This window comes from Sorex araneus, chromosome 3 (genome assembly GCF_027595985.1).
Source record: "Sorex araneus isolate mSorAra2 chromosome 3, mSorAra2.pri, whole genome shotgun sequence".
NCBI lineage: Eukaryota > Metazoa > Chordata > Mammalia > Eulipotyphla > Soricidae > Sorex > Sorex araneus.
The window spans coordinates 170,584,473-170,608,237 of record NC_073304.1 but is presented as its reverse complement, the minus strand read 5'-3'; the positions used below and the strand labels follow the sequence as shown (position 1 = coordinate 170,608,237).

General features: G+C 50.8%; 1 protein-coding gene across 5 annotated transcripts in view; it reads right to left on the bottom strand.

Moving 5' to 3' along the window:
• Nucleotides 1-21,551, bottom strand: part of KMT2A (lysine methyltransferase 2A) — a 79,536-nt gene extending 57,985 nt beyond the window's left edge. For 4 of the 5 annotated variants that reach the window (XM_055133240.1, XM_055133243.1, XM_055133242.1 and 1 more), the window contains exon 1: nt 21,120-21,551. In XM_055133240.1, the coding sequence (XP_054989215.1) occupies nt 21,120-21,551 (432 nt within the window). Of the gene's footprint in view, nt 1-19,036; nt 19,136-21,119 lie in introns of all 5 variants that reach the window. The other variant, XM_055133244.1, reaches the window with a different exon arrangement.
• Nucleotides 21,552-23,765: the final 2,214 nt, after the last annotated feature.

Below are 23,765 nucleotides of genomic sequence, written 5' to 3'. Positions count from 1 at the left end.
TGTGCGGTCGAGCCCTGGCCAGAGCATCACATGTGCTCCCCGACCCCCACCGGGAGTGATCCCTCCGCACAGAACCAGGGCCAAGCCCTGAGCACAGTCAGGTGCAGTCCCGAAACAAAACAAAATGAAGGTGACAGGATGGAAATGAGCACAAACTACTCCATTTTAACGGGGAGAGAGGGGCCACCCCCAGCCGTGCTCAGGTGCGACTCCTGGCTTTGTGCTAGAGAGAGAGAGAGAGATCCCTGGCAGTGCCAGGGGCAAGGCAAGCACCACCCCACCACGCGCTCTCCTGCATGCGGACCACTCTGCTCGTTTTTGTTCTGGAGTCACACCTGGTAGGGCCAGGGGGCCACTGCTGGCTCAGAGTTCCAGAACTTTCTCGTGGTGGTGCCTGAGTCACGGACTCCCATGTGCAGAGCTCGAGCCACAGCGCTGAAGCTCCTCTCTCCTCCCCCTCCAGGCTGAGAGGCTGCCACACTGGAAAGGGCACCAGGAGGGCAAGGCGGGCTGGACATTTTTAGTGGCTGGTGTTTATATACTGGAGGGGAGCTAGGGGAACAGACCGCAAATTTCAAGAGCCAAGAGGTAATGAATGGAAAAGGGACGCGGGAGGAAGGGAGCAGCCCTGGAGGGAATGAATATAAAACACAATGGAAGGAAACTGCTCCTGGAAAGTGAGGAAAGGAACTTTGGTGTGTTTTAAAGGCAGGAGCGAGCGTAGAAAGTTCCTGGGGACACCAGAGGGAAAGTACAGGGAGTAGGGCTTTTGGTAGACCTGGGTCCAATCCCCGGCACCACATATGCGTGCCCCCTGTCCCACCCCAGTCCTCCACGAGTGATCTCTGGGCACAGAGCCAGAAGCAAGCCCTGAGCACGGCCAAGTATGCCCCACAAACATACAAACAAACAAACAAACAAAAAGGAGCCAATAAGTATTTGTTTGCAAAGGGGGAGCCATAGTAGGGCCATCATCAAAGTTAAGTGAAGTGTCTGAACCACATTTCAGCTAGGATGGAAGAATGGTCAAAGCTGACACAAGAGGGGGCTGGAGCGATAGCACAGCGGGTAGGGCATTTGCCTTGCACACGGTCGACCCGGGTTCGATTCCCAGCATACCATATGGTCCCCTGAGCACCGCCAGGAGTGATTCCTGAGTGCATGAGTCAGGAGTAACCCCTGTGCATCGCCAGGTGTGACCCAAAAAGCAAAAAAAAGCTGACACAAGAAGCGACACGGCATTACCCCCAGTGTTCAAATGCCAAGAAGGTACACTTGGGTTGAAAGTTTATTCCAGGGGTCCGAGCGATAGGACAGCAGGTAGATGGACGGCTGCCTTGCATGCAGCTGACCCAGATCTGATGCCCAGCACCACGTATCGTCCCCTGAACACCACCAGAGACCCCTGAATGCAGAGCCTGGAGTCAGTCTTTAGTACCATGGGTGAGGCCAAAAGCCGGGGGGGGGCGGAATATATATATATATATATATATATATATATATATACACACACATACTCTGGAAACGTACATACATATACATTCATGTCCACATGATATATGTACATTTATATACATTTATATAGTGTTATATACACAGACATATGTTATGGAATTGAGAAGAAAAGAGAAGGACCACAGAGCAGGGATGGAGAGACAGAACCGTGGGTAGGGTACTTGTATAAGACTGCCTTATACAAGGCCAACTTGCATGCAATCCCCGACAATGCAAACAATCAGGAGTAAAAGAGCTAGGAGTAAGAAACAAGAGCCTGAATAACTCCTGGTGTGGCCCAAAGACCACAGACACACACACACACACACACACACACACACAGACACACACACACACACACACAGAGTGACAAACTAGCGGAGACAGAAAATAAACAGGAAGTAAATAAACTCAGATGATAAGGGTGACTGGGACTACTGCAAGCACTCTCTTCGTAGCGATGGTCAAGAAACACTTCTCTGAAGTGACGCTTCACGAAGGGTTAGCAAACTCAGCGCTATGGGCCAAATCCGGCCCACCACCTGCTTTTGTTTGGCTCATGAGCTAAAATGGGCCTTAACTTTTTTTTAAACATGAGTTTTTCAAAAATCAAAAGGCTATTTTGAACACATGAAAAATCACATGAAATTTAAATTTCAACGCCCATAAATAAAGTTTTATTGGAACACATCCATGCTCATTCATTTATGTATTGTCTGGGGCCGCTCCGGAGACTACAACAGCAGAGTTGAGTAGCTGCAACGAAGACCATCTGGCCCTTTGCAGAAAAACCACGCTGAACCCTGGTTTAGACCTAAACGACGAGAACAAGTCAGACATACAAAGATCTTGGTGGAGTCATGTTCTGGCCTAGTTATGTGCAGAGGCCCAGAACCAACACCACGTACAGAATGTGTGATAGACAAAAGGCTGGTCTAGCTCTGCAACAGAATGCAAGAGAATGAGAAAGCCTGGTGACAGGGAAGAAGTCAGCTCGTGGGGGTTCTGCTGGCACAGTAGGGAATTTGGGTTTATTCTAGCAGCAGTGGGGGGCCGGGTCAGGGCAGACAGCGACAGGTTCAGAGAGAATAGTATTTGACTTGTTGATACTTGGATTTTTTGGGGGGGTCACACCCGGCGATGCTCAGGGGTTACTCCTGGCTCTGCACTCAGGAATTACTCCTGGTGGTGTTCAGGGGACCATATGGGATGCTGGGAATCGAACCCGGGTCGGCTGCATGCAAGGCAAACGCCCGACCCGCTGTGCTATCGCTCCAGCCCCATGACTTGTTGATATTTGGAACACACAGCTACCATGTGAATGACCAATTTTAGAGGTAAGAACATAAGCAAAAAGTGTGGCCTTTTCTTATCTTCTTGCCTCTTGCCGAAGACAGTCCAGGATTTTGGTAATAGAGTAGGACACTTTTCCAGGTTCAACACCCGGCACCCCAGAGCAGTGCCAGGAGTTAATTCCTGAGTGCAGAGCCAGGAGGAATTCCTGAGCAACACCGGGTTCGACCCAGAAAAAAAAAGAAGTCAGCTTGCATTATTTCCCCTGATGGGCTTTTGAATAACCAATAGAAACTAAAGGAAAGCTGAGGAACTGACAACTTCCTCCCCTCTGAACATAACCAGAAAGTTGCTTTCTTTTTGTGTTCGTTCCTGCTTGGGAGCTACACCCAGTGATGCTCAGGGATCACTCCTAGATCTGCACTCAGAGATCTCTTTGGTGGGGCTCGGGGAACCCTACAGAGTGCGAGGGATAAAGCCAGGGTTGACATCATGCAAGGGTCTTAATCCCTGTACTCTCCAACCATCTGGTTATTTGTTTTGTTTTTAAGAATTAAGGGAGGCAGGTAGGAAGGACTCTTGTCTTGTTTGACTGCTTACACCCAGAGCCCCTGTAAGGTGCCCAGAGCATCTCCATCTCAGGAGTGATCTCTGAGAGCAGAGCCAGGACTAAGTCCTGAGCACTGCTGGGTGTGACCCAAACACACTAGGGGCAGAGGAAGAATTCATGCTCAGAAAGCTGGAGGTGAAAAAAAAAGGCGGGGGGAGGTGATAGTACTGCGAGTAGGGCATTTACCTTGCACGTGGCCGACCCGGGTTCGATCCCCTGCATCCCATCTGGTTCCCCAAACACCACCAGGAGTAATTCCTGAGTGCAGAACCAGGAACAACACCTGAGCATTGCTGGGTGTGACCCAAAAAGAAAAAAAAAAAGCTGGAGGTAGTATAGTGAGCGAGATGCATGCAGAGCTGACCAGGGAGAGATCCCCCGTGCCCCTTTCTGAGTATCATTCTGAGCATCGACGAGAATGAGCCTGAGGAGAGCCCTGCCCGCTGTACTATCCCTATGGCCCATGGTGCAGGCCCTGAGCAGTCAGGCATGACCCCCAAACATCAATAAACAAATAAAGAACAAATGTTCAGTATGAGTCGAGAAGTTTTGTGCTCTTAATATTTCGAAAACTCCACTGTCTCCTCTGACTACCACATCATACGTGGAAGTTTGCCATCCCATTCTGAGAAGCCCATGCTATGTGGTATAACTATTTTTATTTTTAAAAAAGTCCCTGGTATTTTTTTTTTTTTTTTGCTTTTTGGGTCACACCCGGCGATGCACAGGGGTTCCTCCTGGCTCTGCACTCAGGAATTACTCCTGGCAGTGCTCAGGGGACCATATGGGATGCTGGGAATCGAACCCGGGTTGGCCTCGTGCAAGGCAAACACCCTACCCGCTGTGCTATTTCTCTAGCCCCAAGTCCCTGGTATTTTTTACGACTCCTAACCTGGAGGCTCTCAAGTAGAATAAAGAATCACGAGAATTTTTCTTCACTTTTATAATAACCTGTTTTCTGAACATATAGCTTTATGGCCAAAAATTAAAAGTTACAGGAAAAAAAAAGTATAAACCAGTTACAGTTGGGAGGGCACTTGCCTCGAATGCGGCTGAGCCAGGTTCAATTCCCAGCACCCCATATGGTCCTCCAAGTCCACAAGGAGTGCAGAGCCAAGAGTAAGCCCTGAACACAGCTGGGTGTGACAGCCCCCCATACACAATGAAAATAAGTATAAATCCATTGTAACTTCCAACTTTCAGAGTTTCTTCAATGACACTCAACTTAACAGGAAATAAAACTGAGGGGGCTGGAGTGATAGCACAGCGGGTAGTGTGTTTGCCTTGCACATGGCCGACCCGGGTTTGAATCCCAGCATCCCATATGGTCCCCCGAGCATTGCCAGGAGTAATTCCTGAGTATAAAGCCAGGAATAACCCCTGTGCATCGCCGGGTGTGACCCAAAAGGCAAAAAGGAAAAAAAAAAAAGAAAGAAAGAAAACTGGGGCTGGAGCAATAGTACATCGGGTAGGGCATTTGCCTTGTATGTGGCCAACCCGGGTTTGATTCCCAGCATCCCATATGGCCCCCTGAGCAGCACCAGGAGTAATTCTTGAGTGCATGAGCCAGGAGTGACCCCTGTGCATCACCGAGTATGACCCAAAAAACAACCAAAAAAAAAGATAAAGAAAGAAAGAAGGAAAGAAAAAAGGAAAGAAAGAAAGAAAGAAAAAGAAAGAAAGAAAGAAAGAAAGAAAGAAAGAAAGAAAGAAAGAAAGAAAGAAAGAAAGAAAGAAAGAAAGAAAGAAAGAAAGAAAGAAAGAAATAGAAAAGAAGCAAAACTGTCCTTCACTTGCAGAAATCTGCAAAAGTTCAACATCAGGCTGAGGAAAGGACTTAAGAGCTGGAGCATGCGCTTTGCACGTGGAAGCCTGTGCATCCCTACATATGGCCCCAACACCCAAACAACAATCCTTATCTTTGATATCCACTTTACAAGATTATCTGGGCAAGTAAGAGTAGCATTTTTGACACCTACAAAATAAGCAGGGGTGGATAAATAGTACAGTGGGTAAGGCGCTGGCCTTGTTTGTGTTCAACCCGAGTTCAGTCCCCAGCACCCCATATGGTCCCCTGAGCCTGCCAGGAGTGATCCCTGAGCACAAAGCCAGGAGAGAGCCCTGAGCACAGTGGGGCTTAGCCCCAAGCCCAAACAAACAAAAACATCAACAATATACACAAGTTACTTTAAACAAACCAAGTACCACTTCGCAAATAAGAAAGAATTAATACACAATTTCAGAAGCAAATTCTGAAGTCCTACAAGTGCAACGACCCAGTCAAGACTTTGGAACAGAACTGGTGGCAAACATGCTGGTGTGAATATCGAGGCGGCCTAGACTTTTGGTGATCTATATGAATAATCCCAGTTCATAGCTTTCATTCTGACTGTACAGGAAATGCTTTCTGCAACCCAACATATCTAAAAGGTTTCATTCTGAGTGATGCAAGGCCTCCCTGCACTCAGCCTCCGAAGCTAAGGGTCAGAGGCTTTCGCAATGCTAACTCACATGCAGCAAACTGAGATGGAAAAAGGCCTTAAAGAAGCACTTGGGACGCATCCGCAAGCAGCAATCACCTGAATGAGAAGATACTGTGAAACCCTTCTCTTTAAACTCAGGCTGAAAATAAACATAAAAAAATAACAAATACTGGGGCCGGAACGATAGCTCAGCGGGTAGGGCATTTGCCTTGCACGCGGCCGACCCAGGTTCGATCCCCAACATCCCATATGGTCCCCCAAGCACCGCCAGAAGTGTTCCTGAGTGCAGAGCCAGGAGTAACCCCTGAGCATCGCTGGGTGTGACCCCCCATCAAATAAAAGCAAAAAAAAAAAAAAGACAAATACTGGGGTCAGAGAGCTAGGACAGCGGGTGGGGTGCTGCCCTTGCATGTGGCCAACCTGGGTTCAATTCCCGGCACCCTATAGTGTACCCCAAGCCTACCAGGAGTGATCCCTGAGCACAAAAGTCAGGAGCAACCCCTAAACACAGTCAGGTGTGGGTGGCCAAAAAAAATAGTCACAAATACTGGGGGCCCTGCATTCCATTCTGGACATCAAATGGTCCCTTGAGCACCATCATAAAAAACCTATGAGCAATGCACTGGAGTAGCTCCTGAGCACTGCTGGGTGTGACCCCCCAAACCCTGTCCCTCATGACAAATACTTGTTTCCTGCATTAAAATTCCATACCTATTTTCCCTCATCTCACTTAGTTCCATTTGCTAAAAATTTTATTCTCCTATAAAACCACTAAAAATTAATATTTCATAAAGACATTTTTCTGAAAACTTATTACTAAAATTTAATTATCACCATAAATTGACAACTCATATCAAATACTTCTTAGGGAGGCAATGAGGCCCTAGGACCCTTTAGGGAATATTAAAAGTATACAACTTAGAGCCACTGGGGCCAAGGTGATATGACAGCGGGTAGGACGCCTGCTCTGCATACAGCCAACTAGGGTTCGATTCCTAGCATCTATATGGTCATTCCCTGCGCCCCCTCCCCAAGCACTGGCAGGAATAATTCCTGAGTGCAGAGACAGGAGTAACCCCTGAACATCACTGGGTGTGGCCCCAAACAAATAAAAAGATGGGGCCTGGGTTATGGTTCATGATAAAGCTACTACCCTCCAACTTCAGTATTTTGCTCAGGTTTTTTTTTTTGTTTCTTTTTGCTTTTTGGGTCACACCCGGCAATGCTCAGGGGTCACTCCTGGCTCTGCACTCAGGAATTACCCCTGGCTGTGCTCAGGGGACCATATGGGATGCTGGGAATCAAACCCGGGTCGGCCGCATGCAAGGCAAATGCCCTACCCGCTGTGCTATCACTCCAGCCCCAGTTTGCTCAGTTTTTTTGAGGGGTCACATTCGGCAGTGCTCAGAGAGATTATTTCTGGCATCACTTCTGGTAGGAATTTTAGGACCATATATCATTCCAGGGACTGAACTCAGGTCAGTGGCATGCTAGGCAAGTGCTCTACCTGCTGTATTATCTCTCCAGTCCCCTACCTTAAAATATTCTTTATTTGTTGAGAGGGGTATTTGGGCCACCTCTGGCAGTGCTAGGGGGCTACCACTCCCAGTAGTCCTTGGGAGACCGTGTGGTACTGGGGATAGAATAGGTGTCTTGGGGGCCGGAGCAATAGAGTGAGTAAGGCGTTTGCCTTGTATGTGGTTAACTCAGGTTCGATCCTTGACATTCCTGAGCACCACCAGGAGTAATCCCTGAGATGCAGAGCCAAGAGTAACCCCTGAGCATTGCCCTGGGTAATTTAAAGAAATTAATTAGGGGCTGGAGCGATAGCACAGTGGGCAGGGTGTCTGCCTTGCACGCGGCCAACCCGAGTTCGATTACCAGCATCCCATATGGTCCCCCGAGCACGGCCAGGAGTAACTCCTGAGTGTACAAGCCAGGAGTAACCCCTGTGCATCGCCAGGCTTGACACAAAAAGCAAAAAATAAATAAATAATTAAAAATTTAAAAAATAAAAACTATTAAAAAATAATTTTTTTAAAAAAGGATAGGGGACAGCCTTTTGGACTGACTTCCAATAATACCATTATCTTTTTAGTCCCTCAGAACCATCTCCATGGTCTCTTCATTCCTTTTAAGTTGAAGAACCTAGAAATGGAAACAGCGCTCGAGTGAGGGAATCTTGTATTATCTATAGAAAAGCTGATACTAGTTGTGCGGGTATCTCCAGGCCACTTGGCTATATCCACCAAAACATCCTTTAATGGTTTAGGCTTCCCTCTGCTATACGTAACTATTTTTAAGAAGTCAAAATCATCCTACTGTGAGTCTTGTAAAAGTTCTAGCTTATGACTATTCCTCGCAAGGTACTGTTAAAAGTTTCACAAGCAGGGCTGGAGCGATAGCACAGCGGGTAGGGCGTTTGCCTTGCATGAGGCCGACCCGGGTTCGATTCCCAGCATCCCATATGGTCCCCTGAGCACCGCCAGGAGTAATTTCTGAGTGCAGAGCCAAGAATAACCCCTGTGCATTGCCAGGTGTGACCAAAAAGCAAAAAAAAAAAAAAAAAGTTTCACAAGCATGAAAATTTCAATTCAACATTCTGATCATATTCTATATGCAAAGTGACCACTGTAAACAATACAAAAGGTAAGTGGTGCCTTAGAAGTGGCCGGATAAGGCGGGGAGATGGCACACGATGTAGAATATGTGATTTGTATGCGGGAAACCGAGTTCAAGCCCCAGCACCACATGTTCCCCCCAAGCATAGCTGGAAGCCATCCCGAAGTACTGAGAAGCCCCAAGCATTTGTGGGTGTGCCCCACTCCAAAAAATTAAGAAATGGCCCAATCCACTGGGAAAAGGGTGGAATCATAGACACCCATCCGAAGCCAGCAGCGGTTTATCCGGCTCTGCATGGCTCGGGAGACCAAGCGGGGTGCTGAATATTGAACTTGCTTCGGTCATGTATACGAGACAAGTACCTTACTCCCCATACTATCTCACTAGCCCCAAGCTTAGCAAACGTTTTCTTTTTTTCTGTAGGGAAAAGTGCCATAGATCAAATCCAGCGCCTCAATAAACTCGATTCCCCAGTACGCGCAACTTTTGGTGTGTGTAGGGGGACCATCAGGGACTAAGCCAGCCTGCTGAGTTACGGCTGCAGTCCAGCAAGTCTTTTTGTAAAGGGAGATAAAATAGAACTGTATTTTCATTCCTTAAGCACATGGCCCTTTACTACTTATTAAACTTCAATCTGCTTTTGATTATTTTCCTTGTGTTTATTTTTATTTCTCCAGGATATATATCCTCCAACTTAAGCTTTTCTTCCACAATGAAACTGTTAACTGCAGTGAGCTCAGTAGACCATAATCTCGCCACACTGAAAACAAAGCATAAATGTCAGGGGCCTGGAGGAGAGCTCAGTGGCTACAAGGGCCCTCCTTGCAAGCACGAGGCCGTAAGTTTACTCCCTGATGCTGCCCACAATGCCCAGAGAGGGGTCCGAACTGCCTGGGACCATCCCCCCCACATACACACACCAAGTGCAACAACAGAGCATACACAATCTCTGGCCCACAAATAAGGTGTGAGAGCGCCCAGTTATTACAACAAAAGCCACGTGCGGGCCCAGCAGCCAGGAGCACGTGTGTGTACACCACAGGAACCCCCAGCGACACCACAGCTGGAAATTGCCCGCCACCCTGTGGGCACAGTGCCAGGACAGTGAGTGCCACTACCCCATGTGCACTCACCAGAACCCATGTGCAACCCCCAGGCATCACAGCAGTGCCACGGGGAGGGGAGAAAAACGCACTGAAGAGCAAATGTTGGGGCAGGAGTGACAGTACAGCAGGGAGGGCATTTGCCTTGCACGAGGCTGACCCGGGTTCGATTCCCAGCATCCCTTCCCATCATCCCATATGGTCTCCTGAGCGCAGAGCCAGGAGGAATCCCTGTGCATCTTTGGGTGTAACCCCCTCCCCCACAAAAAGAGCAAATGTCCAACAGTTAGCAGGTCCAGACTAACGAAACCTGAATAATCTCCGGGCTGTGGGAAGAGCTCACAACAGAGTGAATGCAAGCAGCAAGCTCAGCACTCACCCACCTCAAGGAGGCACTGTGCTCCTCGGTGCCCACATGCCCTCTGGCTGTCTCACTCAAGTTCTTCCCTTTGCCTTATCGCTGCTGCGGAAATGGGCACAGTGTACCCACTGTTGGCCAGACATGTGACTGACCTCTGCTGTGGCTCTACCTAGCTTACTGATGAAGCTGACGCCCAGACCCAAATCAAAAAACATTCATGGGGACCAGGGCCCCACTCAGCAGTGGAGAACCAGCACTGCAGGCTCAGAGTTCGGTCCCTGGCACCACCCCACAGGCCCAAGCACAATGCCTGTTTGGTATCGCCAGTGCCAAAATAGTGGGGCATCTCCAGCCACTACAGCCACATGTGAGCCCCCATATTGTGTGAGCCCCCATATTGTGTGTGGCAGACCTCTGGTCTGGGCAGAAACAACAAAAGGGAAGGAGGACCGAAAAAGAAAAAACCCTCAAGTCCACCTCAATTATTGATGAACCTGACACCCACATCAAATTCCAAAACATTCGAAAATCAAGATTACAGCACTCAAATAGGTGTACATGTATGCACATCTGCCTGGCAATTATGCACATATATCAAGGTAATTAAAAAGGTTATCATGGTAGATTAAAAAATAAAAGATCACAGCAGCACTTGTTTCCTTTCAATCTCTCAGTCCTAATAATAATTAAGGGTTCCTATGTGCCAGGCATAGTGCCAAGTAATTTGCATATCCAATTTTAAATGAGTCTTAAAATAATCTGATGAAGCATGATTTACCCTTAATTGACCGAATAAGCTGGAAACACGAACAAGTTAAGAAACTTTTCCAGGGGCTGGAGCAGCAATTCAGAGGGTAGGGCATTTGCCTTACTAGAGCCTGCTGACCTGGGTTCTATCCCCAGCATCCCAGATGGCCTCCTGAGCATTGCCAGGAAGGAGTGATCCCCGAGCACAGAGTTACGAGTAAGCCCTGAGCACTGCCGGGTGTGGTGCACACAAAAACAAAAACAACAGGAAAGAAACTTTTCCAGGGGCCAGAGAGATGGTATAGGAGTGAAGGCACATGCCTGGCACGGGCAGACCCTGGGTCCATTCTTGGCACCACATTTGGTTCCTTTGAATGCAGAGCTTGAGCACCACCAGTTGTGACCCAACAATCCCCCCCCTCAAAACAAAGAACCATTCCTGGGACTGGACTATAGTACAGTGAGTTGGGAATTTGCCTTGCATGTAGCCAACCCAGGTTTGATCCCTGGCATCCCATATAGTCCCCTGAGCACTGCCAGGAGTAACCCCGAGCATCGCCAGGTGTGAGCTAAAAAGCAAAAAAAAAAAAAAGAGAGAGAGAGAGAAAGAAGGAAAGAAAGAAAGAGAGAGAGAGAAAGAAAGAGAGAGAGAATGAAAGAAAGAAAACAAGAAACATTCCTTCAGCTGATAAGCTGAAGCGCCAAGATTTGAGTATCTGAATGCCGGGTGTTAGAGCCCATGGTGTTACCAGTTCTTAATTACTGTGCTATATATTATTACAGATTAGATAATGAGACACTCATGCCCCTTTGTAAAGGTATTTATATATGCACAAATTAAAAAACCCTAGCTGGAGAGATTACAAAAGGATTTCCTCATTAAGTAAGCTTAAAGAGATGTTATCCACATGGTTTTACTGCTTTATAATTAAAGGAGATAATCTAAAGACAATGCTGAATGGTTAGTGTTTGATCTAAAAATAATCCAATACTCATGGATGGACAGAAGCTGAATATAGGGGTGTGTCAATTGGTTTTCCTTTAGGGTTAGATATTTGTGATTAACTTCTCTCCCGTTTCTAGAACTGAGACGGTCCACAGGGCAGCGTAACGAAAGCAACTTCTCAGAAACACTTCTCACAAGCGATACCCCCCTTCGAATTCAAGAGAGCCAGCCCCAACTACTCTGACGCTGTAAAAAGCGAATGTAATGATGCCCTGGCAAAGGCTGGCTCCCACGACTGGATCTCTCTATGACAGTTCAGATGTGAGAAAGGTTCATGGCTCCGACTGCTGGAGACATCAAAACAGCCGCGCTCAAGCATTCCCACCAACTACAAAACCAGAAATGCCAAAAAAATTGGTGAGACATGGAGGAAATGCCAACTCCTGAAATAAACGCCAGTGAAATAGATCTTCCCTGCTGGTACCACACTAGGTATCGCTGTAGAGCTAATTAGAGGCAAGATATCTGGGGAAATCCCTTCAGTCTATTTGTCAAATTGAAAAAACAACTACTCATTTCAAAGAAAGGGGAATTTTCATACACGGCACAGAAAACTGCCAACTAACTCTTATGTTTCTACCTTCAACTGTCTCCTTAAAACTAAAACTCAGAAGGGGAGAATAAAATCAACGTCTGAAGTTAAACCAAGCTCAGGCCTTTGAGAAATTTCAAACTAATCCTACCAAGGGACTGTTAGCATCTAAAAATGACAAATCACATGAAAATCTTCCTTCAGACGTCTCGTAAAGTCAGTCTGGCAGTAGGCAGGCTCCTGGCCGGCGTTCCTGGAGTGTAACCTGACAAGGTACAAAGCTTACTGAAATATTGAACAGGGGTGGTATGGGTTTCTCTGGATAGGTTCAGAAAAGCAGTTCATCCCTTTTAGAAACATAAAGAACCATTTTATGGGGCTGCCATTCCCCCCATGCAAGTGTCTGTGTTTCCCTGAGGCTTTTTCAGAGCCTTATTGAGGGAGGAAAATGAAAAGGCTGACAAAGGGCTCCTCTTCCCTCTCTTCCCAGAATCATCCACCTCGGCCACAGGGCAGTAGCATCCACACTGTCATAAACGCCAGCAATTAGAGAATTAGGCCATAAAACCACCCACTCAGGTATAAGAGCCCAGGCCTCCAGCTTTATTTAATGCATGCCATAAAGATCCCCAACTTCCTTCTCTTGGGCCTTCTCCACGGCCAATGAAATGACAATGACAACAACAAAAAAAGTAGCCCTTTGTCTGATGTGATCAATTAAACCAGCTGGGTGCAGGTGAAGGATTTAGGATTCCTTTATTTTCATAGAAGACTGCATTCTCTTTAGCATTCCACATGGAGCTCTATTAAAGGACATACTGCATTTGAAGCCTGCATATAAGGGAAACTAAAGTTGAACTACAGAAAAAAAAAATCACTTCAATGATTATAAATAAATATACTTCTTACTTCGAATCTGCTAAAAAGTCTCTGGTCAAGGAACCAGAGAGAGAGAGCTCCTGGGCTGAGCACATGATCTGTGTGCAGGAGCCGAGTTTGATTCCTAGTCCCCCAAAGGCCCCCAAGTATTGCCAGGAATGGCCCCCTTGAGCACAGAGCTGGGGAGTAAGTAGCTCTTGGACACTGCCAGGTGCAGCCCAAAAACCAAAAGGATAGTAACAGTCAAAATAAGTATGTAAGTTGCCTAAACTTTGCAAGAGATTCTGAAAACTACAAATTTTCTTAGTAATATCCAGAATCTCCCGAAACCTTTTCTAATTCCAAAAAGCTAACTTATATCCCAAAGTCTACTTTCATTGTCTATTTTAAAATTTAACATAATGGGGCTAGAGTGATAACATAGCAGGTAGGGCGTTTGCCTTGCTTACCTGGGTATGATCCCCAGCATCCCATATGGTCCCATGGGCCCGCCAGGAGTGATTCCTAAGCACAGAACCAGGACTAACCCCTGAGCACCGCCAGATGTGACCCCCAAACCAAAAATATTAGAATAAAATAAAATCTAACATAATTTAGGATCAATAATTATACTTGATTGTATTCCCAACCTATGAGTCCACAGAAATCACAAGTCTCTGATTTACTTCCCAATCAGGTTGAACTTATCAAGGTTTTTGGTTTTTTCTTTTTTCCTTTTTTTTTGGTTTTTGGGCCATATCCGGCAATGCTCAGGGGTTACTCCTGGCTATAACTTACCAAGCTTATAGCCAGGCTATAACTTATCAAACTTACCTGGCTATAACTTACCAAGCCACAGTGGTGGTAATCTAGGTAAATCAAAACCAGAAAACAATTTTTTTCTGTCTTTTAAGACCATACACAGTGGTGCTCAGGGACCACTCCTGGTGGTGCGTGGGAGACCATATGTGTTGCCAGGGATCAAACTGGGATCTTTTGCATGCAAAGAAAATGCTTTAATCCATGTAGTATCTCTCCAGCCCTCCTCAAACAAAATAATATTAACAGTGAACTTTTGGGGAGAGGGCCACGTAGGGACCTTCTAAGCGGTACTCAGGGGCCCTGGGGCCACTCCTGGGGATACCTGACCTGGTGGACCGGAGGTTCAGTGGTTGGGAGGACCAAGGATCCTGTCTGCTCTGGCCATGCATGCCGGGACCACCAGGAGCTATATCAGCAATGCCAGGTGGCCATGTGGTGCCCAGTATCAAACTGGTTGGGTGCAGGCCAGGCAAGACGTGTCCTCACCCCTATGCCATCTCCCCACTGAACAGTTAACTGTTTAAGTTCCTCTTCCCTACGAGTGTCCATAGGACTAAAGATCAGACCAGGAAGCTGGAGCAATAGTACAGGAGTAGCGGACCCTTATCCCTCGTATCACCTATGGTTCCCTGGGTCCCCCCAGGATGTGACACCGAAGCACAGAGTCAAAAATAAGCCCTGAGTACCGCCAGATGTGGGCCAGACCCAAACCAACCAACCAACCAAACAAAAAATAATCTGATTAAAATGTTAGTATATCATGTCAGATGCATTAATAATTTAACCTTCCTTAATTCCTGCAAATAAGATAAGCAAGTAAAAGAAGGTACCATCCCAGCAATTCTAGAACAAACTTGTCCCTACATCGAGGAGAGGGTCACCAAGCACGCCTCCTATTCAAACGTCTGTACCACCGGATTCCCCCACCCTGGCACGGGAAGAATGGAAAGAGACAAGATCCTCTCAACAGGCGTGACTGAAGACCTTCAGTGCGTGCTAGAAGGAGGCAGAAGCTCCGTGCCAGCTCTAGTGGAATGTGGGCAGGCCCAAAGAGATCTTAATTAGAAGACCTACAATTAAAACACAGCCAGTCTCGGAGAGAGAGAGGAGCATGCAGGCTAACATGCCTTCCAGCAAGCAGAACTCTATTGCCCCCCACTCAGCCACAGTGGTGGTGGTAGGGGGGGTGGTTAAGGTTGGGGGCCGGCCTGCACAGCTGCTCCCTGAAAGACAGCTCCAAGGTGAGCTGAGATGGGAACTGAGTCAAGAGGGAAGTTCCTGTCTCTGCGCTTCCAATCGGAAGGTGCAGAGCAGTTCCCTGAACAATGACATCCTACAGAACATGTGCCTTCACATTACTCAATCAAAGGGGAAGATGAGGATGAAAGAAAGAGTTGGAGTTCTCAAGATGGTCTTTCTGGTGCTCAATACAAACCAAAAAGCACTTCATTTTAGAGCACGCTAACAATTACTCTCTGCGAAGTAGGTACCAGTACTTCGGATTTACAAATACACTGATGTGTTAGATTTCTTTTCATTCGAAAACTCATACAATGAGGGCCAGGGAAGTATGTGGTTCAGTGGCAATTTGCTTTACAAGAATGAAGCCCTGGGTTAAATCCCTAATTTAATTTCTTTTAATTAAAAAAAAATCTCCCCTAAAAAGATAATCAGGAATCTATATTTGGAAACGACTGTAACCAAATAAGAGACTTATAAATACCAGATCATGTCTGAGGGATCTCGGGATTGTATTTAAATTTATTTCTGGGCTCAGCAATAGAGTATGCCTTGCAAGTGAGGCCTGGGGCTCAATAATAGGCACTGTCAAGCAAACATACAAACAAACAAAATTTGAGCTCCATCTTCCTTATGAATGAAATTGTCCAACTTCAGCAAGCAAGCAACTTTTTCCAACCAGTTATGTGCTGTTACTCTGTCCATACAACGAAAATTTTCCCACCATACTGAAATTTCTGTTCCTAACCATAACTGCAATTAGGCAGTTATGTATAATCAAAAATCACCAAAAATCACCAAATGGGACGTCGAAGTGATAGTACAGCAGGTAGGACTTTGGCCTTGCACATGAAGGCCAGGTTCAACCCCAGACACTACATCGGGTCCCCGGAGCCCACCAGAAGTCATCCCTGAGCAGAGAGCGCAGGAATAAGCCCTCAGCACCTCTGACTATGGTCCAAAAACCAAAATAAATAAATATTGCCGGGGGGGGGGCAGCTCAAAGGCTCAGGGCACAGGCTTTGCATACAGTCCCTGGCGCTGCACAAGTCAGCAAGAGTAGCCCCCAAACAAACAAAAACTACCAAACAGGGTTGGGGCTGGATCCAGAGCACAGCTGGGAAGGGGTTTTGCACTCTGCCAACCCAGGTTCCATCCCTGGCATCCCATATGGTCCCCTGAGCACTGTTAGGATTGAGTTCTGAGTGCAGCAGCAGAAGAAACCCCAGAGCATCGCTAGCTGTGGCCCCTCCTCCCTACCGCCCTTCACCAACAAAACCCTAAAGGGGGTTTGGGGAGAGAATTACCAAAGAGGGTTGGGGTTCTGAGGTAGGGTACAGGACCTGCATGTGGGAAATCTTGGGTTCAATTTCCAGCACTGGAAAAAACTTACCAACAGGCTTACCAACTTCGTCTGAAGTTCTTCCCTGACAACAGTATTAATACAAGAGGAAGAATTAGGGTACCAGAGCAGAAAAGGCTCCGAAGCTCATACTTAGCCCAACAATTTTATTTAACAGATACAAAATCTAAGGGTGAAAGCATACTGCTCAAGGGGCTATAACTGGTCAGTGAGAAAGGTAAGCACAGGGGGACCCGTACCCGGCATTACTCTGTGTTACTCTGTGTTACTCGGCAGCTCCTGCTTTTCCACTTATGCACTCTGCCTCGCTTTCCTGCAGCCCAGCTCAGTACTAGATGCAAAGCGAACTTTAAAAAAGAAAATCTCAGGCACTCTGACTTGAGCTCTGGTCGACTCAAGAGTTCCCCTTGGTCCACATTAGCTAAACTGTCTTTTCCAAACAATGAACACCTACCAATGTTTTAATTCAGTTGCAATTTACTCCTAATTCGAGTCTGCCGGGTTATGGCATGGACGGAAATGTTCAAAGTGAAAGGGATGGTAACTGGCTACGAAACTGTTAATAGAGACTAGCTGTAGATAAATGTCTGGGTTCATAGTAAAAGTCCAAACACTATTCAACGGAGCAGGTGTGGGATCTTTTGTTTTGACAGCAAAGAGTGAAATTTAATGTTATGGATGGGAAAGGTAGCTCAAGGGGCTGGAACACCCCAACACTGCCTGTGTGGATCCCCGTGGACCCCAAATCACCGCCAGTCTGGTCCGCATCCCCCCTGACAGGTCCGACAGCTGAGGATGGCTAGTGTGACTCCAGAGCATGACCAGGGAGTTCCTTCCCCTCAAAACAAACTACCTGAGACAATTTTCAGAAAAGTGGGACACTGCCAGGAGAAAGAAGACAAACCACAGTCCTGCGTGATCTCCTCCAGTGGTCAATGACAAAACTTTGATTCTATTTCTTGATTATCAATAGAGAAAACCCAAATAGTAGAGAAAACGCAAATCGAAGATGGGCAAAAGCACAAACACACACAAACAACACACACACACACAAACAAAACAAACACATAAACACACTACAAAAAAATCTCACCCTGGATGTGGTACCCTGAGAGATACCCCACAAAGGAAAGCGAGGGGTCTGTGAGCAAAAAATCAGGCCCCCATAATTCCATTAACTAGAGCTACAAAACCAGGGAAGTGCCTAAAAGTTCTCGCATTTTTTTTTTTTTTGCTTTTCGGGTCACACCCAGCGATGCACAGGGCTTACTCCTGGCTCTACACTCAGGAATTACTCCTGGCGGTGCTGGGGGACCATATGGGATGCTGGGAATCGAACCCGGGTCGGCAGCGTGCAAGGCAAACACCCTACCCGCTGTGCTATCACTCCAGCCCCCAAAAGTTCTCGAATCTTTCAACCACCTTAACTTACCAGTTCTTGGGTGGGACTGGCTGGGATTTTTTTTTTTCTTTCATGGATAAGGTATAGTCATCATTCAAAGCAATCCAAGAATTTAAAGACTAAAGAATCATTTTTAGAATCCCCAAATCATTTCTTCTCACATCCAGATAAGCGTTGATTACAGAGCTCTGAGTGAATTCTGAAACACAATCTGTAGGATTCTGGAACCCTCTCAGCCCAGTTCCGGGGAACAGTGGCCCCCACCCTTGCTGGAACTTTTTCATTGATTTGTAAGACTCTCAACCAGATGCTTCATTACCACAAAAAAAAAAAAAGTCGAAAGATCCAGTCATACAGGCACAGAAGCATGTGGCTTTATTAGTACTGCGGGTTACTGACCGACACATACTATGAGCCAATGGCGAATCTTCTCAAACTACCATCTACAGAGACTGACGGAAGCTCAGTCAAAACAAAATACTCCAGTTCAATGGAAGGACTCAACTGTTAACTCTTCCTAGTGAAGCAGCAGGAGTGTTGAGGGAAAAGTTTCAAAGGAGAAAAAAAAAAACAACCTTATGAGCAGGATCTTAATCGAAAGAAGGAATTCCTTGACAGGCTTTATACTACATATGATTGCTAAGCAAAATAATGCCAGTGGATGAGGAAATGTTAGCACCTGATTAAAACTTAAAGGGTGATTTGTCAAAGACCAACAGATAAAATATTCTGATGCCCAGACATTAGGTCCCTGAATCCAGGTGGCTGTCTTTCTAACCAGTCTCTTGAAAACCTATGACTGGAAGCTGTCAGCATATCGCTTTGCTTTTGAATATAATGTTTGGAATGTGAACACTTGATCCTTCTATACAAAATACATAAGCATGCTAAACAAGAAGAAAAGCTTCTCCGGATCCCCTTAAAATAGTGACTAGCTTCTCCTAATACTTTCTTAATATACTCAAATATACATGGGGCTAAAATTCTACATATAACCAGGCAAGTCTCAGTTCTGAAAATTAGCAGGTAAATGAAATGTCAGTAAGTCTATATATTTTTTTTTTTGCTGCTGTATCTTTTAAAAAAGCAAAATCAACTCACATTTAAGCACCAACTCCATGCAAGTAACCTGAACGGTTCAGTCTTTTTGTCATGTATGAGGCCTTTGCTTCTCCAACTACATGGGGTCTGTGTTGTTAGCTTAAAAAATACAGAATTGGCCTTTCAAAAAAAAATAATGATCTACAGCAACCAATAAATAGTCTCAAACAACCCTGCCGACTGCAGCTGCCTTCTGAAGGCTGGGAAGAGGAGGTGGAGAGAGAGCAGAGAGAGGCAGGGAAAGGGCCGCGCGCTACCCAGCAAGGGACACGCCCCCATCATGTCCTCCTGGCTCTGTCAGCGGGGTTGTCAGGCTCCACATCAGGCTGCCTTCGAGAGGGGCTTTAAAGGGAGGCAGGAAGACTCGCAGCGAAAAAAACCGGCAGCTCCGTGAAAGGAGGCGCCGGGGTCCCTGGGCTCTCCTCCCTCCCCTTCTTCCCGGGAGCTCTCCACATCTCTAAAGGGGGTGCAGGGCACAATAGGGGACCGGGGGGTTTGCCCGGGATATTTGGTGCGCACCAACGGCAGAGCACGCAGGAAACGGCTGGTTGTTATCTTTCCCTTTCTGTTTCAATCAAGAGCATTCCGGAGAGCAAGCCCCCGACCCCCCTTCCCTGCAGCCCCTAGCAGCTGCTCTTCCTCCTCCTAGCATCCCCCAGCCCACTCTCCCCGCCCCCCCACCCCTACCATTCAAACTCCCCTTCTGCATCCAATGGAAAACAAATGCGCAACGCCACTGACTGAACCTGAACTCAACTTCCCTTCCCTGGGCAACTTTCCTTCTCGCTGCAGGGGCTGGCAGAAAGCTGCTCAAAGCATCCCCTCCCTTCTCGGGTCCGGGACTAACGGGCGGGCAAGGGACCAAGCTCTGGACCCTGCATCCACCTTGGGTTCCCCTTCTTCGAGCCGGAACCCCCACTCCTCCCGCGGCAGAACTTTCCCTCCTTACCCTCCCCTGCGAGAAGCCACCACACTAAAGTCAAACTGTCCCTTATCTACTCTGCTCCCCCCAGCCCTGCTTCCCCCCCACCCCTTCCAAGCCCCAGGATTGGCCTAGGAAAAGGTGAATCAATAGTGAAATGCCAGAGAAGAGAAGGGCGGGAGGGAGCCGGGGCTGGAGGCTGCGCGCTCTCGGGCGCAGGGTGGGGTAGGAGAGCAGCTGCTCCCCCTGGGAGGGTGCTGCCCGAGCCCCCCCCCCGACCCGCGCCCCCCAACACCTCCCCTCACGGGGGCCCCTGTTCCCCAGAGCTGGAGGAAACGCCTGCCTCCGGGGGTGGGGGTAGGGGGCAGGGATGGTGCAAAGATGCTCTTCCCCGCGCCTGGGGGCCAGTGGGCGCCGCGGCCCTCCGAGAGGCCACTAAACCCTTCCTCGGGGAGGCGCGCGGGCAGTCCCTCCCCGCGGCCAGCTCGGGCAGAGGGGGGCACGGCGGCGCGCTGGCCGTGGCCTCCCGGGGGACAGGGAGCCGAAGGGCGGCCAGGTGGGGAGCAGAGTGCCGGGCGCGGCGCGCCGGGGCGCGAGGCGCGAGGCTCGTACCTGCGGGGGGCGGGGGGCGCAGGGGAAGGAAGGGGGAGTGGCCCGGGCGCTGGGACCCGGTCCGGGGCTAGGGTGCTGCCAGGGCTCCTGGCGGCCCGCGGGGAGGGACAGGCCGGGGCCCGGGGAGGCGGCCGGCCCCCGAGAGGTGCCCGGGAGGCCAAGTGCCCCAGGAGGCCAACATCTGCCCGGCGAGGGAGGCGGGGATGTGGCGGGATCAGGTCTCGGGGAGGAAGGGAGGGTGGAATCTGGCTCGGATGAGGTAATCTGTGAAAGGGAGGAGGGGTTCAGTCCCGGGATGGGAAACCCCGGCGAGGGGGCGTGGGGGGGTGCAAACGCCCAGAGTGGAAGGGGTCCGAAGCCTGGGGGGGCACCGGGGGGGGTCTTGCACCCCAGGTGCGGGGGTCCCGGCGCCGGGCGGGCCATCGGCGCCGGGTCAGGAAGCCCAGGACGGTCCCCGAACTGGGATGCGCCACCATCCCGGATGGGGGAGGGGAGGGGGCTCCGCAGAGGGTCGAGACCCCGGCGCTGGGGGTTCCTCGCCCCCCTTACCTCTCCGCTGCCGCCTCCCCCGCCGCTCTCCCCAAACACGGCCCGGAACCGGCGCAGGTTGGTGCCGATGGCGGCCGAGACCTGCAGCGCCGCGTCGAAGCCCGGGCCCACCCGGAGCAGCGCCGGCCCGGAGGAGGCTGAGGACGATGACGAAGACGAAGACGAAGCGGACGACGAAGAGGCGGCCGAGGCGGCGGCCGCTCCCCCCGGCACCCCGGCCCCGCTGCTTCCCGCCGCCGCCGCCGCGGCCGCCACCGCCGGGGGGGAGGGGGGCGCCCCGGGGCCGCCGCCGCCGACCGGGGGGCCGGGGGGAAGCAGCAGGGCCGGGACGCGTTGCCGCGGGGCGCCCCCTAGGCCCCGGCGCCCCCCGCCGCCGCCGCCCCCGGTGGTCCCGGGCCGGGCGGGGAAGCGCCACCGACAGCTGTGCGCCATGTTCGCCCCGTGAAGTGAAGCGGCGAGAGGGAGAGGCGACAACACAGGGGGGCGGGGAGGCGGCGGGGGGGGGGCCGCGGGCCCCGGAACCTGCCTAACGCCGCGGCGCCGCCCGCCGCCCGCGCCCTGGCGGCCGCTATGCCGAGCGCCGGGCCGCGCCCGCCGGCCCAGCAACCTGGATACGCGGCCGGGCCGCGAGCTGCCGCCGCCGGGCGGCCGCTACGCCATGCCGAGCCCCGGGCCGCCGCCCCGCGAGCTGGATGGGCGCAGGCTCCGCCCTCCGGGAGCGGCCGGGCCCGGGCAGAGGCGGGGGGAGGAAGCCCAGAGCCCGGCGCGGCGCGCGGGTTCCGGGGAGGGGGAGGGGGCGCGGGCTCCGGGGAGCGCCCGCCGCCCCATTACACACGTTCCCGGGAGGCGCTGGGAATCGACGCGCCCGGGAGCAGCCGCCGCCGGCCGAACGCGGCCCGGCCGGCCCGGGCTTGGCGCGGAGAGGCGCGCGCGCCTCCGCCGCGGGTCCCCCCCCAACACACACACACCCGCCCTCCCCCCCGAGAGGTAGCCGGCCGAGCCCCGAAATTTGCACGCTTCGAGAATGCGGGCGGCCTTATTGTGCTACCTGCGAAGCGGAAGCAGCGTGGCCCCCGCTTGCACGCGCGGCCCCGCTCGAGAGGCCTTCAATGAACACGCTTTCGAAAATAAGAAAAGGCGCCCCTCCCATCTGGCTGCTGGAGCACCCCCACCCCCGGCCCCAAACGCACACCCCGAGTGGCAGGTCTCCCGCCACCCTCCCGGCCCTCCTCGGGCTTGCAGGGAGCGGGGCTGCGCCTGCCCCGCCACCGGGGCCGCGGCGTGCTAGGCGGCGGTACAACGCCACGGGAGCGGGGTGGCTAACGGGGCCTGGAGGGAAGAGGCGGGCAAAGGCACCCCCGCCCCTTCTTCCTCGGAGCTCAGCCCGCCGCTGCATGCAAAGCAGACCCTAATGTATGCATGCGGAGGGAGGGGGGCTCGCGAGCACGTTTCTGATTAAGAGAGGGGGAGGAGAGGAGCGTTGGGCATTATGATCCTCTGGGTGGAAGGGGCCGCCGGCCGCGAGCTCTGTGCGCGGGGTTAGTAGGCTGCAGGGGGGAGGGGGAAGGCGGGAGGCGGGGGATGAATACTCCCCCCCCCGCCCCGTTTACTTTATTGCGGGAAAGAGGGGAGGGCCCCTCAAGCTAGGCGTTAGAAGCCGGCGAGGCTGGGAAAGCAGAGCCGCGAGGGAGGGGAGGGGTGGGACCGAGAGAACTTGCACTGGCTGAGGCTGGGGGGGATCGATACACAGCCAGCAGGCCCCGGGGCAGCCTCGATCGCCCCCCAGCCGAGATGGAGTTCGCGGGAAGGTCACGCAGCCTTCCAGGTCTCCCGCACCCGCACCGCGCCCAGCCTGGAACCGTACAGCCTAAGGCGAGCGATTTGGCTCCCCCCCAAAGGGGGAGGGTCGCGGCGAGCAGGTTGCAGGCAGCTCGAGCCCTCTGGAGGGTGCACTGCGCGCCTCCAGAGAAGGTCCACAGTCTCCCGGTGCTGAAAAACCGACGTCTCTTCGCCAGCGGAACGGTGGTGTGGAAGTGAACTACAGGGTGGGGGCTGGAGGGGAGCAGAAAAAGGGAGGAGTCACACGCGAGCTGCAACTCCCCCAACTCGTCCGGGATCGATCGTCGTTCCAACCGCGCAGGATGGATCCCAGATGGTTTGCAAAGCGCACACTCACACACACACGCGCGCGCGCACACACACACACACACACACACACACACATATAGCGCGCGCGCGCACGCACACACACACACACACACACTCACACCAGATTCCGTCGTTACGTCGCGTGCTTTACTAGGTATAGAAAGGGTGGGAGTATCGGGAGGGTCTGAAACGGCCGCCCTCGACTCTGCTAAAGGGCAGAAACACCCCACCCCCAGGCCCCCTCATTGTGGAGGGTTTCTCCACTGCAGTATGTGTAGCGTTGGGCGCTGGGGGGTTTGCTTTGGGGTAGCTGGTCTGATCAGTTACAGATTGGCGACCACGTGGATTCCCTCAAGCTTCCTGATTTGCTCCCTCTCTCACTTATTTTTCTTTTGTATTTGCCTCCCCTCCTTTAATATGCATAACGGTCTACCGAGGTGAACCTGAGTGACAGGCTTTCTATAACTGTGCCAACAGGGTTTCTTCCCGCTTGCCACC